General features: G+C 43.2%; 1 protein-coding gene across 1 annotated transcript in view; it reads right to left on the bottom strand.

Annotated features, from left to right (window-relative positions):
* catip (ciliogenesis associated TTC17 interacting protein) overlaps positions 1 to 17,141 on the bottom strand; it is an 86,391-nt gene that overhangs the window by 19,957 nt on the left and 49,293 nt on the right. The window contains exons 5-6 of the mRNA XM_043694601.2: positions 11,841 to 11,927; positions 1,732 to 1,899 (exon numbers count right to left, since the gene is read on the bottom strand). Of these exons, the coding sequence (XP_043550536.2) occupies positions 1,732 to 1,899; positions 11,841 to 11,927 (255 nt within the window). The remainder of the gene's footprint in view (positions 1 to 1,731; positions 1,900 to 11,840; positions 11,928 to 17,141) is intronic.

Genomic DNA, 17,141 nt, shown 5'->3' with positions numbered 1-17,141 from the left:
CTGCCTTTCACAACCCCAAGGGGGTTCTGAAGCTCTGCATATTAGCAATTGTTCCACTGTAAGTGGACATAGCAAGCTCCCATAAACAGCAATGGATCTGAAGATGCACTTATCAATTTAATGTTGGTTGAGACCAGGAAATGTATGCCTGCTGTTGTTGAATACTGCCTGATTCTCCTCCATCTGATTGTTTTACCAGCTCCTCTACGTAATGGCACTTTCAGCACTCGGAAGATACTACATTGCAATTGTCAGTTCACACTTTATGTTGAAGTGTAGTTATTAACTCAGGGGTTAGGGTGCAAGAGAGCTAATTTTTGACACATTGTACAATCACAGAAAAACTGTCTGAGGGAGATAATTGGACCCATAACACCTGGACTGGCTCTCCGGTTGGTCAAACAAATTAGGAGCAGGAATGGGTCATTCAGCCCTTTAAGCCTGAGTCACAGAATCATAGAATCGTACAGTTCAGAACAGGCTCTTTAGCCTGTATTGCCAAAAGTACACTATTCCTACACTCATCCCACCTTCCAGCATCTGGCCTGTTCTCTTGAATGTTATGACATTTCAAGTGTTCTTCCAAGTACTTTTTAAAGATTGTGAGGTTTCCTATTTTAACTACCTCCCCAGGCAGTACTTTCCAGACACCCACCATCCTCTGGCTGAATTTCATTTTCCTCAAATTCCCTCTAAACCACCTGCCTTTCACGTTAAAAGTGTGCTCCTGTGTTCATGACTCTTCAGCTAAGGGGAAGAGCTGCTTTCTATTCATCCTGTCCATGCCCCTCAAAATCTTATATATCTCTATCTGGTCTCCCCTCAATCATCCCTGCTCCAAAGAAAACAACCTGAGCTTATCTAGCCTCTGTTCATAGCTGAAATATTCCATCCCAGGCAGCATCCCGGTGAATCTCCTCTGCACCCACTCCAGTGCAATCACATCTTTCCTATACTGCAGCACCATAGCTTTAGATTGAGGGGTGATCGATATAGGACAGATGTCAATGGTAGTTTCTTTACTCTGAGAGTAGTAGGGGCGTGGAACGCACTGCCTGCAACAGTAGTAGACTCGCCAACCTTACGGGCATTTAAATGGTCATTGGATAGACGTAGGGACAAGAATGGAATAGTGTAGGTTAGATGGGCTTCCGACTGGTTTCACAGGGCTCCACAACATCGAGGGCCAATGGGCCTGTACTGCGCTGTAATGTTCTTGAGCAAGGTCATGGCTGATCTGATTATTCCACATTCACTCCTGTCCCCTTGCCTATCAAGAATCAATCCATTCTGCCTTCAAAATATTCAAAGACTCTGCTTCCATCACACTTAACTAGAAGACTCATAACCCCAAGATTCATAACCCTCTGTGAAAAAAAAACTATTTCATCTCTCTTTCTTAGACGGGAAACCTCTTATTTTGGAACAGTGATTCCTGATGTCTAATTAGTCCCACTCTCTTGCTGCCTATCCTTGGCACTGCTTCTAACCAAATAACTATAGACACAGATATGACTTTTATAGGAGATCATTGTAAAATAAAAAAAAAATCCCTTTTTCTTATTTTTTTATGAATTCCACCTTTCTCTGACAATTACAACCCCAGTTATGGCAGGGGGTTAGTTTACAAAAACTCAAAGCCACATTAGCTTTGGCGTGGGCTATTAAAATTGTTGATAGCCCACACTGTGCTCCACCCTCACTCTGCTGGTTAAAGGACCCCAGACTTACATAAGTAGAAGTAGAAAGCTTCATGTCACTGTCAAAAGAGAGAAAGACCATGTTGTCGGAGAATTTGTTTCTTTGGGCCAGGATCCGTAAAAGAGCCAGATTACTGGCCTCTGACACAAATCCGTGCATTTCTTCTGGTTTGAAGGTCAAGGTCTCGGTTGTCACAATCTGGTTAAATACAGATGAAAAAGTTAAGAATCTTTAACATGGAATTACATAACATCAAAATACATTGAGGAGAAAGTGAGGACTGCAGATGCTGGAGATCAGAGTCAAAAAGTGGCGCTGGAAAAGCACAGCCAGTCAGGCAGCATCAGAGAAGCAGGAGAGTCAATGTTTCGGGCATAAGCCCTTTCTAATGTGCTTTCCCAGTGCCACACGTTTTGAGTCAAAGTACATTGAGCCGATAGCATATATACAGACTAACTCCGATCCCTCTTTAGCTCTCCCCATCAACATATTCCTGACTCCCACTTGCTTTTAGCTGATTTTCCTTTAAATGCATGTCTGCTACTTGCCTCAACTGTTTTTTGTGGGAGTGAGTTCCACATTTTCATCAGTCTCTGGCTACAGATGTCTCACTTGAAATTTCTTATTAGATTAAGTAAAGACCATAGCTATAGACCACCTGCAAGAGAGAATATCTTCTATACATCGACTCTTTCGGAATTGTAAACATCTCCATTAGGTGATGCTTCAGTCTTCTTTCAGGAGCTCCAACCTCTTCAGCCTTTACTGATTAGCACATTATCTCAATATCTTGAGGGTATTAAACAAGGAATTTGCTTATGTGATAAACTGTCACATTGAGAGGGTGTGGTGTGGAAGTCCTGTGAGTCAGTGCTTTCTTCAGAATGTTACAGAGACCTTACCGTCCCAGCTTCAGTACCTAGTCAATTAGCCAGGGAATTCTAATCTGCTCCCAACATCTGTGACTGTGGAGGGTGGAATCTTTACTTTGAAATTAATTTCCAGGCCCATAGAAGGAGTACAATGTAGGTTTACAAGAATGAGTAGAGTAGCATAAGGTAGCTTTTTATTTGTCATTTCTACCACATACAACTGACACAGTAAAAACGAGACAACGTTCCTCCAGGACCAAGGGTGCTACATGGACAGCACAAACTACACGATCGTACACAGCATAAAGTGCATAAGAATAGGTATGTGAGTAATAAAAGGATGACTAGGGTAGGAATAGGGCCAGAGCTGAAAAATGCATTGCTGGAAAAGCGCAGCAAGTCAGGCAGCATCCAAGGAGCAGGAGAATCGACGTTTCGGGCATAAGCCCTTCTTCAGAAACGTCAATTCTCCTGGTCCTTGGATGCTGCCTGACCTGCTGCGCTTTTCCAGCAACACATTTTTCAGCTCTGATGTCCAGCATCTGCAGTCCTCACTTTCTCCTAGGAATAGCGCCAGTCAAAGACAGAAGTGGGAAGTTGCGTGTGGACCCTGTGGAGATCGGAGAGGTGTTAAACGAATACTTCTCAATGGTTTTCACTCAGAGGAGAAGAATGAGATACAGGATATTAGACTAAAAGGATCGAGGTTAGTAAGGACGAGGTGTTATAAATTTTAGAAGGAGTGAAAGTAGACAAGTCCCCTGGGCTGAATGGGATTTATCTGAGGATTCTCTGGGAAGCTAGGGAGGAGATGGTGGAGCCTTTGGCCTTGATCTTTGAGTCGTCATTGTCTACAGGTTTAGTACCAGAGGACTGGAGGATTGCAAATGTTGTGCCCTTGTTCAAGAAGGGCAGTAGAGATGACCCAGGTAATTATAGACCAATGAGCCTTATATCTGTTGTAGGAAAAGTTTTGGAAAGGATTATAAGAGATAGGATTTATAATCATCTAGCAAGCAACAATTTGATTGCAGATAGTCAACATGGTTTCATCAAGGGCAAGTCACGTCTCACAAACCTCATTGAGTTTTTTGAGAAGGTGACCAAGCATGTAGATGAAGATAGGACAGTTGACGTGGTATACATGGGCTTCACTTAAGCCTTTGATAAGGTTCCACATGATAGGCTGTTGGAGAAAATGCAGAGGCATGTGATTGAGGGTGATTTAGCAGTTTGGATTAGAAACTGGCTTTCTGTAAGAAGGCAGCGAGCGGTGGTTGATGGAAAGTATTCAGCCTGGAGTCCGGTTACAATTGGTGTGCCACAAGGAACTGTTTTGGGACCACTGCTGTTTGTCATTTTTATAAATGACTTGGACGCAGGCATCGGTGGATGGGTTAGTACATTTGCAGATGTCACTAAAGTCGGTGGCGTGGTGGACAGTGTAGAAGAATGTTGCAGGTTGCAGTGGGACTTGGATAAACTGCTGAATTTTAATAGCCCACGCCAAAGCTAATGAGGTGGCAAATGGAGTTCAATGCAGATAAATATGAGGTGATTCACTTTGGGAAGAATAACAGGAAGGCAGAGTACTGGGTCAACGGAAAGATTCTTGGTAGTGTGGATGTGCAGAGGGATCTTGGAGTCCATGTACATAGATACCTGAAAGTTGCCACCCAGGTAGATAGTGCTGTTAAGAAGGCATACATTGTGTTAGGTTTTATTAGTAGAGGGATTGAGTTCCGGAGCGGTATTGTCATGCTGCAACTATACAAAATGTTAGTGTGGGGCCGCACTTGGAATATTGTGCACAATTCTGGTCGCTGCATTATAGGAAGGATGTGGAAGCATTGGAAAAGGTGCAGAGGAGATTTACCAGGATTTTGCTGGTCTGGAGAGAAGGTCTTATGAGGAAAGGCTGAGAGACTTGGGTCTGTTCTCATTGGAGAGAAGAAGGCTAAGAGGGGATTTAATAGAGACTTACAAGATGATCAGAGGATTAGATAGGGTAGACAGTGAAAATCAGCTTGTACGAGGGGACATAGCTGCAAATTGAGGGATGATGGATTTAAGACAGATGTCAGAGGCAGGTTTTTACTCAGAGAGTGGTAAGGGCATGGAATGCCGTACCTGCCAATGTAGTCAACTCAGCCACATTAGGGACATTTAAACAATCCTTGGATAGTCACATGGATGATGATGGGATAGTGTAGGGGGATGGCCTTAGATTAGTTCACAGGTTGGTGCAACATCGAGGGCTGAAGGGCCTGTTCTGAGCTGTATTGTTCTATGTTCTATGTTCTAAGAAGTGCAAAACACGCAAGTTACAGTGTAATAGAAGAATGATATATAATAGACATTTTTTCTAGCAGCAATTCGAAGTCTTGCAAAGAATTTCAGATGGGAAAGAGTCGATCATACTGTGTTAAGGAGCCTGATGGTTTGGGGGAAGAAACTGTTGCACAGTCTGACCATAACAAACTGAATGCTCTGGTATCCTCTGCCAGATAGTGGGAGGGAGAAGAGTTTGAGTGAGCAGTGTGTGGGGTCTTCCACAATATTCTTAGCCTTTAGGATGCAGCGTGTGGTGTAAATGTCTGTAATGGAGGGAAGAAAGATCCCGATGATCCTCTCAGCTGTCCTCACTATCTGTTGTCGGGTCATACGATCTGAGACGGTGCAATTCCTGAACCAGGCAGTGATGCAGCAGCTCAGGGTATTCTCACTGAACCCTCTGTAGAATGTGGTGAGGATGGGGAGTTGGGAGGTGGGCTTTCCTCAGCCTGTGCAGAAAATAGAGACGCTGCTGGACTTTCTTGGCAATGGAGCTGGTGTTGAGGGTCTTGGTAAGATTCTCTGCCAGGTGTATGACAACAGATTTGGTGCTCTTCACGATCTCCATGTCCATGTCCAGCCAAGAGTGGTCAATTCATGCCCTGCTGAAGTCAACAACCATCTCTTTCATCCTGTCCATGTTCAGAGACAGATTGTTGGCTCTGCACCAGTCCATTACCAGGACTTCAAGAGTTAGGTTTTGAGGAGAGATTATACCATTATGGCTTGCTTTCTCTAGAATTTAGAAAGTTAAAGGGTGATCTGATTGAAGTCTTCAAGATATAAAGAGTAAAAGACAAACGATTTCAACACATGGTCATGTGTTCTGTGGGTGCTTGTATAGCTGATGAGTCTGAACCTGTATCTCTGACCACACATTTGGCAGGAGTTTCTGGAAATTGGAACAGGTGCTTGTGCTTGGAATCACTGGCATTCCTTTCTTCAGTTCCTTTTTTGTACTTCCTCTTGGCATTGGGTGCTCTCAAAGAATTGTGTCCCTTCGTATAGGAGCTTGCTCCTGAATATTGACATCTACGTTGCATTTCTTTAGTCAGGAGTCACATGACACCAGATTATAGTCCAACAGGTTTATTTGAAATCACAAGTTTTCCGAGTGCTGCTCCTTCACCAAGCAGCTACCTGATGAAGGAGCAGCACTACAAAAGCGTGTACTTCCAGATAAACCTGTTGGACTATAATCTGGTGTTGTGTGATTTTTAACTTGGATGATCACAACCTTGACGCTGGTTCTTCAAGAACATTGATGTTAGGTCACCTGTCCTTCAGGCTATTAAGATCAGCTGATTAATATCAGCTGGGATTAGAACTGTACCAGTAACAGAAATGTTTAGCACTCAACATCTCTTAACCATCTTCATGTTAGTTTCATCAAGTTTTAAGTGAAGCCTGAGACCTAATGGTGCAAGGGAACAGACAACAGATACCTTAAGGATTAATTGGGTGAGAATTGGTTGCATAATTATGGAATGTAGTAATTTGTGGGGTGTGAGTTTTATGCAGTGTGATTAACTGAAATAAAGTTCTCACTAAAAGTGTGGACTTGGACTCTTTAAATACAGTTTTCTCATTGCCCATTTGTTTACTGAAAATAATGCATAATGGAATTCTGAAACAAAAACAGAAATTGCTGGAAAATCTCAAAAAGCATCTCTGGAGAGAAATCAGAGTTAATGTTTTAGGTACAGTGACCCACCTTCCGAACTAAGAATGAAACTGCTGGATTGTTATAAAAACCCATTTGGTTTATTCATGTTCCCAGTCTACCCATTGTGAGCAGCGAATGCAGTAGACTACCACTCACTTCACTGCTCAAAATGTGGTCTCCTCTACATTGGAGAAACGAAACGTAGACTGAGTGACCACTTCACAGAACATCTATATTCTCCCCGCAAAAATGACCCTGAGCTTCCAGTCGCCTGACACTTCAACACCCCACCCTGTTCCCTGGCCAGCATCTCCGTCTCAGACTTGTTGCAGTGCTCCAGTGAAGCTCAGCAGAAGCTGGAAGAACAACTCTTCATTTTCGACTTGAGGACCCATAGAACATAGAACAATACAGCACAGAACAGGCCCTTCGGCCCACAAAGTTGTGCCGAACATTTGTCCTAGCTTAAGCACCCATCCATGTACCTATCCAATTGCCGCTTAAAGGTCGCCAATGATTCTGACTCTGCCACTCCCACAGGCAGCGCATTCCATGCCCCCACCACTCTCTGGGTAAAGAACCCACCCCTGACATCCCCCCTATACCTTCCACCCTTCACCTTAAATTTATGTCCCCTTGTAACACTCTGTTGTACCCAGGGAAAAAAGTTTCTGACTGTCTATCTATTCCTCTGATCATCTTATAAACCTCTATCAAGTCACCCCTCATCCTTCTCCGTTCCAATGAGAAAAGGCTTAGCACTCTCAACCTATCCTCGTACGACCTATTCTCCATTCCAGGCAACATCCTGGTAAATCTTCTCTGCACCCTCTCCAAAGCTTCCACATCTTTCCTAAAGTGAGGCGACCAGAACTGCACACAGTACTCCAAATGTGGCCTAACCAAGGTCCTGTACAGCTTTAACATCACTTCACGACTCTTGAATTCAATCCCTCTGCTAATGAACGCTAACCCTGCAGCCTTCTGGATTTAATATTGATTTCATTAAATTTAGGGTCTGAACTCTCCTATGTTCTCGCCTCAATTCCCAAACACCAGGCCTTTTAAGATGGCAAGAGGATGGGAGTCCAGGCAGAAAGGCAGAAGGAAGCAATGTAGAGGCCAGAGCAAAAGTTAGAAAAGAAAACGTAAAACTGAGTGACAGAATCATATGCAAAAGACAGGGAGACTGCTAGATTCTAAAGGGACAATGAGTATAAGGGTACTTTATCTGAACATCTGTAGTATTTGAAACAAGGTTGATGTGTTGTGCAACTCAGTACAAAGGAGTATGATTTATGGTTGCAAGGTGGTGATGACATATCCATGGGTATCAGGTGATTAGGAAGGATAGGCAGGAGAGTAAGGGAGGTGGGGTTGCACTCTTAATTAAGGATGAGATTAAGGCGATAGGGAGAGATGATTATTGGATCTGAGGAGCAAAATGTTGAATCCATTTGGGTGGAGATCAGAAATAGTAAAGGGAAGAATTCACTGGTGGGGGTAGACTATAGGCCACAATGCCACAGGTGATTAATCAAAAAATATTTGACGCATGTAAGAATGGAACGGCAGTAGTCATAGGGGACCTTAACATGCACATTGATTGGCCGAATCAAGTCGGTAGAGGAGTTCACTGAACTCATCTATGATACCTTTCTTGAACAGCATGTTACCTAACCTACAAGGGATTGTGCAATCTTAGATCTGAACCTGTGTAATGAGACAGGTAAAATTAATGGTCTCATAGTTAAGGATCGTCATGGAAAAGGTGATCACAGTATGATCGAATTTCGGATACAAATGGAGGGTGAAATAATATAATTTAAATCCAGGGTGTTATGCTTAAACAAGGGAGACTATAATGAGATGAGGAAGGAGTTGGCTAAATTACACTGGGGAACACAAGATATATGGTGGAACAGTTGAGGATAAGTGGAAAACTTTCAAAGAGATTTTTCAGTGTGCAAGGAAAGTATATTCCAGTCAAAAACAAGGATAGCTAGGGTAGGAGGAGCCTCCCTTGGATAACCAAGGAAATAAAGGAAGGCATCCAATTAAAAGCTCAGGCTTACAAAGTAACCAAGAGTACTGGGAAACAGGAAGATTGGGAAAACTTTAAAAAGTAGTAAAGAACCATGAAGCAAGAGATAAAGAAAGGAAAGATAGATTATGAATGCAAACTAGCACAGAATATAACAACAGGTAGGAAAAGATGTTATAAATATATCAAACAGAAAAGGCTGGCTAAAGTGGATGTAGGTTCCTTGCAGGATAAGAAAGGGAATTAATATTGGTTAATGCTGAAACGGCTGAGGACTGGAATAACTATTTTGTGTCAGTCTCCACAGTGGAAGATGTGTCTAACATGCCAAAGCATGATGTTAAGGAGACGATGGGAGGTGAGGACCTCAATTAAATTGTTACCACTAAAGGGGTAGTGTTGAGCAAACTTGAGGGTCTAAATGTTTGATAAGTCCCCTGGTCCTGATGGAATGCATCCCAGGGTGCTGAAAGAAATGGTGGAAGTTATAGTAGATGTGTTAGTGGTAATTGACCAAAATTCACTGGACTCCAGACAGGTCCAGGTGGACTGAAAGACAGTGAATGTCATGCGGCTGTTTAAAAAAGACTGTAGGCAAAAGGCAGGTAACTATAGGCCAGTTAGCTTAACATCTGTAGTCAGGAAAATGCTGGAGGCTATCATTAAAGAAGAAATAATGAAACATCTGGATGGAAAAGGTTCCATCGGGCAGACACAGCATGGATTCAGGAAGGGAAGGTCATGTCTGACAAACTTACTGGAGTTCTTCGAGGATGGAGCAAATGAGGTGAATGGAGGGGACAGGTGGATGTTGTGTACTTGGATTTCCAGAAGATGTTCGATAAGCTGCCACATAAAAGACTCATCCATAAGATAAGAATGCAGAGAGTTGCGGGGAATGCACTAGCATGGATAGAGGGCTTTTCTTTTTATTCATTTGTGGGACTTGGGCGTTGCCAGCATTAATAGTCCATTTCAATTTGCCCTTGAGAAGGTGGTGGTGAGCTGCCTTCTTGAATCACTGCAGTCCGCTTGCTGTGGGTTGACCCACAATGCCGGTGGGCAAGGAATTCCAAGATTTTGACCCAACGACTGTGAAGGAATGGCCAAGTCAGGATGGTAAGTGGTTTGGAGGGAACTTGCAGAGGGTGGTGTTCCCATATATCTGCTGCCCTTATCCTTCTAGATGGAAGTGGTCGTGGGTTTGGAAAGCACTATCAAAGGATCTTTGGTGAATTTTGCAGTGCATCTTGTAAATAGTACACACCAATAGAAAACAGAGAGTTGGGATAAATGGGGGTTTCTCTGGTTGGAGATCAGAGGTGAGTGGGGTTCCACAGGGATCACCATTGGGCCTGTAACTGTTCATGATATATATAAATGATTTGGAAGAGAAGACTGAGTATAACATATCCAGGTTTGCTGATGACACTAAGTTGAAAGGCAAACTGTGCAGAGGATGTGGAGGGTCTGCAGAGAGATTTAAATAGCTTAGATTCCCCACAGTGTGGAAACAGGCTCTTCAGCCCAGCAAGTCCACACTAACCCTCCAAAGACTAACCCACCCAGACCCATTCCCCTACATTTACCCCTGACGAATGTGCCTAACTCTGTGGCAAATTATCTTTGGATTGTGGGAGGAAACCAGAGTACCCAGAGGAAACACACACAGATGCAGGGAGAATGTGCAAACTCCACACATACAGTCACCTGAAGGCAGGAATTGAACCTAGGTCCCCGGCATTGTGAGGCAGCAGTGCTAACCACTGAGCCACCCTGCCACCCCAACAGGTTAAGTGAGTGAGCAAGGGTCTGGCAGAAGGAATACAATGTTGGTAAATGTGAGGTTATGCACTTTGGAAGTAAAAGTAGTAGGTCAGTATTATTTAAATGGTGAAAGATTGCAGCATGATGTCGTGCAGTGGGACTTAGGAGTGCTCGTACATGAATTGCTGCAAGTTGATTTGCAGGTGCAACAGGTAATCAAGAAGGAAAATGGAATATTGGCTTTCATTGCTAGAGGGATTGAATTTAAGATTAGGGATTCTGCTGCAATTGTACAAGGTGTTGGTGAGGCCACACCTGGAGTATTGTGCACAGTTCTGGTCTCCTTACTTGAGGAGGGATACACTGACTTTGGAGGTGGTGCAGAGGAGGGTCACCAGGTTGATTCCAGGGATGAGGGGGGTTACCCTATAAGAAGAGGTTGAGCCACCTGGGACTGTACTTGCTAGAATTTAGAAGGTTGAGAGGGGATCTTATAGAAATATATAAAATTATCAAAGGAATAGATAAGGTAGAGAGAGGCAAGTTGTTTTCATGGTGAGTAAGACTAGGACTAGGGGACCTGGCTCCAAATTAGGGGAGTAGATTCAGGACAGAGATGAGAAGGCACTGCTTTCCCAGAGAGTAGTGAATCTATGGAATTCTCTGCTCAAGGAAGCAGTAGAGGCAGCTTCATTAAATATATTCAAGACCTAGTTGGATGGGTTTTTGCATGTTAGGGGAATGAAGGGTTATGGGGATAGTGAAGGTAGGAGGAGCTGAGACGATGGATAGATCAGCCATGATCTTAATGAATGGTGGAGCAGGCTCGATGGGCCAAATGGCCTACTCTTGCTTCTATTAATATGAAACTATGATCATATAGTCTGCTATTACACACAATCCAGTGTTAGCCACTAACAATCTCCATTAACAGCTATTGACTCTCCTAGCCAGATCATTAACCATTCCTTTGTCTATCCAAATGCTTTTCTCTCTCTTTGGGCTCTATCCCCACCTATCATTTCTCCAATCCTATCTTCTGCATAAAAACCCACATTTTCCTAGCTACTATCAGTTCTGAGGAAAGGTCACCGGACCCGAAACGTTAACTCTGATTTCTCTTCACAGATGCTGCCAGACCTGCTGAGCTCATCTGATTTACAGCATCTGCAGTTTTTTTGGTTTTTATTTAACTCTTAACAAGCCTCTATAATGGCTGAACAATTAAAACACCCATGAAGGCGCCTCACTAGCACCCTCCTTGATAGCAGTTGGGGACAGATAATAAATCCTGGCCTTGCCAGGTTTGTTCAAATCCCGTAAATAACAAAGCCACAGTGTCAAACATTCATAATTTATGACATTAATATTTCTGTCCTTATGCCACAGTGAAATCTTTGATATTCAATGCTGGACTCTTTTATATGTGAGTACAGCTAATCCTCTCATGAGTTACCTGTTTGGATGTGATTTCCCTCGTCACAACATAACCACGTGGTCCTCTTTTTATATCCGTCTTCTTCGACAGTGGTTGATCCTTCAGCTGTAACCCAAAACAAAACAACCCCCCCGCCCCAAGGAATGAACAGAATACAGGTGAGACAATTGCTGTCAACAATGGTAAATCATGTACAGAACTTCTCAGGCATCTTTAATACTTTAGAGGTTACGTTTATGAGTTAAAAACTTCACAGGTCTGTAAAATTAAAAATCACAGGACACCAGGTGTATTTGTAACTAAAAGCTTTTGGAGCGCTGCTCTTTCATTAGGTAGCTAGTGAAAGATCATAGTGTCATACACTGATGCGATATATCGAACAAACTCAGATTGCTGTTAAGTTTTTCATCTTTTAGAATGGTTTGCAGGTTTTGATTCATTAAGATGTAAATCCCAGAACTTCTTCCAATCACATTCCCAAGATTACTTCAGGTTTTATAAAAAAAAGGTGACATCTCAGCTCAGACAATGCATTAAAGGTGTGAGGTTAGAATCTGCCATCTTGGGAAAATGAGTTGAAAAAAGTTCTGTGATTTACATATTAATGAATCGAAACCTACAACCTTTTCTAAAAGATGAAAGACTTAACAGCAATCTAGGTTTGTTCAATGTGTCGCATCAGTGTATGACACTATGATTTTTCGCTATAAATTCTGTGTCCTATGATCTTACTCCACTAGCTGCCTGATGAAAGAGCAGCGCTCCGAAAGCTAGTGCTTCCAAATAAGCCTGTTGGACTATAACCTGGAGTTGTGTGATTTTTAACTTTGTCCACCCCAGACCAACACTGGCAGCTCCACATCAAAGGTCTGTAAATCAGAGAGCAACATATAAACTGCAAATTTTTCCCACTGAACAGCAATTACCCTCCTGATTTACCTCAGTTTTTACAAGGTATTCTTTCATGAGAAGTGAATATCTTTGTCAAGGCCAGTTTTTGTTGCCCATCCCTAATTGAATGGCCTGCTCAGTTCTTTCAGAGAAGTGTCAATCACATTGCTCTTGAATCTCCTCTGTGTTAGGACAGGGAAGGATATTTCATTTCCTAAAGAACATTAGAGAACCTGATGGATTGATCAGATAATCAATGCTAATTTCATGGTTACCATTAATGAGCCTGTCTTTCAATTCCAGTTTTATAATAGAATTTAAATTCTTCTAGCTGCCATGATAGGATCCAACTCATTGGATTGGATCCCTGGATTACCAATGTATTGGAATTATCCTGCAAAGCCATCTCCATCATAGGATCACCAGTAATCCCAGTCCAAAGGCTGGATCACACAAAGCAATCCTGACACACTCATACGGAGAGAGTGTTGCACATTAGGATAAACTGACTTTCAGAAGACACATTAAACTGAGGATCCACTTGCCCTCTCAGGTGGATGTAAAAGAACCCAGGGCCCCTATTCCAAATTAGAGCAAGGTGCTTCTCCTTGGTGTATTAAACCCTGGATTGGTGACATGGTGGCTCAGTGGTTAGCACTGCTGCCTTACAGCGCCAGGGACCTGGGTTTGATTCCAGCCTGAGGCAACTGTCTGTGTGGGTTTCCTCCTACAGTCCAAAGATGTGCAGGTTAGGGTGGGTTGGCCATGCTAAATTGCTCATAGTGTTCAGGGATGTGTAGGTTAGGCACATTAGTCAGGGGTAAATATAAAGTAATAGGTTAGGGGAATGAGTCTGAGTGGGTTATTCAAAGTTTGTGAGAAGATTTGTAGCTCAGGTGCTCGTTGCTGTGGTTCTGTTCGCCGAGCTGGAAGTTTTTGTTGCAAACGTTTCGTCCCCTGTCTAGGTGACATCCTCAGTGCTTGGGAGCCTCCTGTGAAGCTCTTCTGTGGTGTTTCCTCCGGCATTTATAGCGGCCTGTCCCTGCCGCTTCCGGTTGTCAGTTTCAGCTGTCCGCTGTAGTGGCCGGTATATTGGGTCCAGGTCTATGTGTTTGTTGATGGAGTTTGTGGATGAGTGCCAAGCTTCTAGGAATTCCTTGGCTGTTCTTTGTTTCGCTTGCCCTATAATGGTAGTGTTGTCCCAGTCCCAGTCCCAGCTGAAACTGACAACCGGAAGCGGCAGGGACAGGCCACTATAAATGCCGGAGGAAACACCACAGTAGCGCTTCACAGGAGGCTCCCAAGCACTGAAGATGTCACCCAGACAGGTGACGAAACGTTTGCAACAAAAACTTCCAGCTCGGCGAACAGAACCACAGCAATGAGTGGGTTATTCTTCGAAGGATCGATGTGGGACTTGTTGGACCAAATGGCCTGTTTCCACACTGTAGGGATTCTATAAGATCTTGAGAGTCTTGACTTAGTGGATGTGGCAAGGATGTTTCCTCTTTGGGAGATGCTAATCATAGAATGTATAGAACAGTGAAGGAACAGACCCTTTGACCCACCATATCTGTGCCAATCATGATGCCATCCTAAATTAATCCCATCTGCCTTCAGATGGTGCTTTTACCTCTTTACCCTGCCTGTTCATGTGTCTGTCTAAATGCCTTTTAAACCTTACTGTAATATCTGCTTCTACCCTGGGGTTCCAGTCAAACTTCACAACAATGCCCTCAGTTCCTTCACTCAGATCATTCATGTATAACGTAAATAGTTGTGGTCCCAACATGGATCCAGTGAGACTCCACTAGTCACCAACTGCCATCTTGAAAATGACCCTTTTATCCCCACTCTCTGCTTTCTGTCAGTCTGCCAATCCTCTATCCATGCCACTGCCTTGCCCCTACACCATAGACTATTATCTTACTTAGCAGCCTCTATGTGCCACCTTGTCAAAGGTCTTCTAGAAATCCAAATAGATCCCAACTTGCTCATTACATCCTCAAAGGATTCTAACCAGATTTGTCAGTTGAAGGTTGTGCAGACTAAGCCCTATTGTGCAATGCACTTCCAAGTACTCCACAATCTCATTCTTAATAATGGACTCTTAAAATCTTACCAATACCCAAGACCAGGTTAACCTGCCTCCCTCCTTTCTTAAACAGGGCTGTTATATTAGTCATTTTTCAGTCATCTGGGACACTGCCTGACTCCAGTGATTCCTGAAAGATCACCACCAATGCCTCCACAATCTCCTCAGCTCTCTCCTTCTGAATGTTGGACTGTATTCCATCTGGTCCGTGTGTTTGATCCACCTTCAGACCTTTCAGCTTCCCCAGCGTCTTCTCTTCACTGTTGGCCACTACATTCACCTCTGTCTCCTGAGTCTCATGAAGTTCTGGTATGCTGCTAGTGTCTTCCACTGTGAAAACTGATGCAAAGTACCTGTTCAGTTCCTCTGCCATTTCTTTGTTCCCCTACTACTTCACCAGCCTCATTTCCCCATGGTCCAGTGTCCACTCTTGATGTTCTCTTACATTCTAAATACCTGAAAAAAACTTACATTCCTCTTTTATATTACTAGCAAGCTTACTCTCACATTTCATCTTTTCCTCCCCTTATTGCTTTTTTGGTTATTCTCTGCTGGTTTTTAAAGGCTTCCCAATCCTCTAGCTCCCCACTAATCCCACCAAAATTATTGTTTTTTTTTGCTGTTAGGCTGTCCCTGACTTCCCTTGTCGGACACTATTGCCTCACCCTTCCCACCTTCAGCCTTAAACATCTCATTTGAGACAGAAATGAGAGGATTTTTTTCTCACAGATAGTCATGAGTCTTTGGAACTTTCTTCCACAAAAGGTGATGTAAGCAGTGTCCTTGAATATTTTTGAGGCAGTTGTGAATAGATATTTGATAAGAAGCAGGTGAAATGTGAGGTAGGAATGTGGAGGAATCAGAGCATGCATGAACTTAGTGAATGGTGGAGCAGCTCAAGGGGCAAATGGCTTTCTCCACCCCAATTCATTTGCTTGTATGTCAATATGTCCCTCAATCCATGCCACTAGCACAGATTATCTGGTTACTTTTACATTGTTGTACTTGTAGGAAATCACAGTTTGTGTGTTTCATTTTCCCCATAATAACAAAGACTTGGTGTCAGTTAGCTCAGCTCACTGAATGGCCAGTTTGTGATGTAAAGAAATACCAGTGATGTGGGTTCCATTTCTGCACCAGCTGAAATTGTCTTGTTAACATTGCTCTTGCCTAGCGCACGCCCTGTGCAATGTAACCTGGATGCCTTTGTCTATGGTTTTTTTGATCTGTACATCCCTGCTTACTATGATCTGCCTGTACTTCTTGTAAACAAAGCTTTTCATTGTACTTCAGTGCACATGACAGTAAATCAATCAATCAATCAGGAATAAACTTCTCAACCTGTCCCTTTACCTGAGTGGTGACCGTCAGGATAAAACATTGCCGGTCCATCAGGCAATAAGAGCAGAATTAGGCCACTCGGCCCATCGATCTGCTCCATCATTCAATCAATATGTTTCTCAACCCCATTCTCCTGTCTTCTCTCTGTAGCCCTCGATACTCTTACCAATCAAGAACCTATCTGTCCCTGTATTAAACATACTCAATTACTTGGTCTCCATAGCTCTCTGCAGCAATAAATTGCAGAGATTCACTGGCTGAAGAAAGTCCTCCTCATCTCAGTTCTAAAGAGTTGTCCCTTCATTCCGAGGCTGTTGCTTGGGTTCTAGTCTCTCCTATTAGTGGAAACTGATATAACTGCACAGAGGCCAGTATCCCACTACCAAGACACACTTTATTTACAAGTGGTGAATCCTTGACACTGATCCAGCTCCCTCAGAGCCAGTTCTCAGAGTGAACAAAAACATCTGACACTCTTATTCCTATCTATCAGCCAGGACTCCCTGATTGGACCAAATTAACAGCCCTAATCAGGGATCTCATCGTCTATGTTGTCCACCTGGCTGATATCATTACAATCACTACAAAAACATCCCACGTCCTCTCTATCCAGAACTCTCAGTATTCTGTAAATTTCAATCAGATCCCCCCGCATCCTCCTAAACTCCACTGAGTACAGACCCAGAGTCCTCAACTCTGGTCTAGTCTGAGTTATCGGGAGAGGTTAGACAAGCAAGGACTTTTCTCTTTAGAGCATAGGAGACTGAAGTGGGGGGAGCATCATAGAAGTGTATAAGATGATGAGAGGCATGGATATGGTGAATGCACTCAGTCATTTTCCCAGGGTTGGGGAATCGAGGACTAGAGGGCATCAGTTGAAGGTTAGAAGGGAAAGAATAATGAGGAGCAACGTTTTTACACAAGAGGGTGGTACGCATATGGAATAAGTTGCCAGTGGAAATGGTTGAGGTGGGTATATTAACAACATTTAA

This window comes from Chiloscyllium plagiosum, unplaced genomic scaffold (assembly GCF_037043375.1).
Source record: "Chiloscyllium plagiosum isolate Xiang-an unplaced genomic scaffold, Cpla_swu_hap1 HiC_scaffold_7, whole genome shotgun sequence".
Taxonomy (NCBI): domain Eukaryota; kingdom Metazoa; phylum Chordata; class Chondrichthyes; order Orectolobiformes; family Hemiscylliidae; genus Chiloscyllium; species Chiloscyllium plagiosum.
This window is presented reverse-complemented; position numbering and strand designations above follow the sequence as displayed.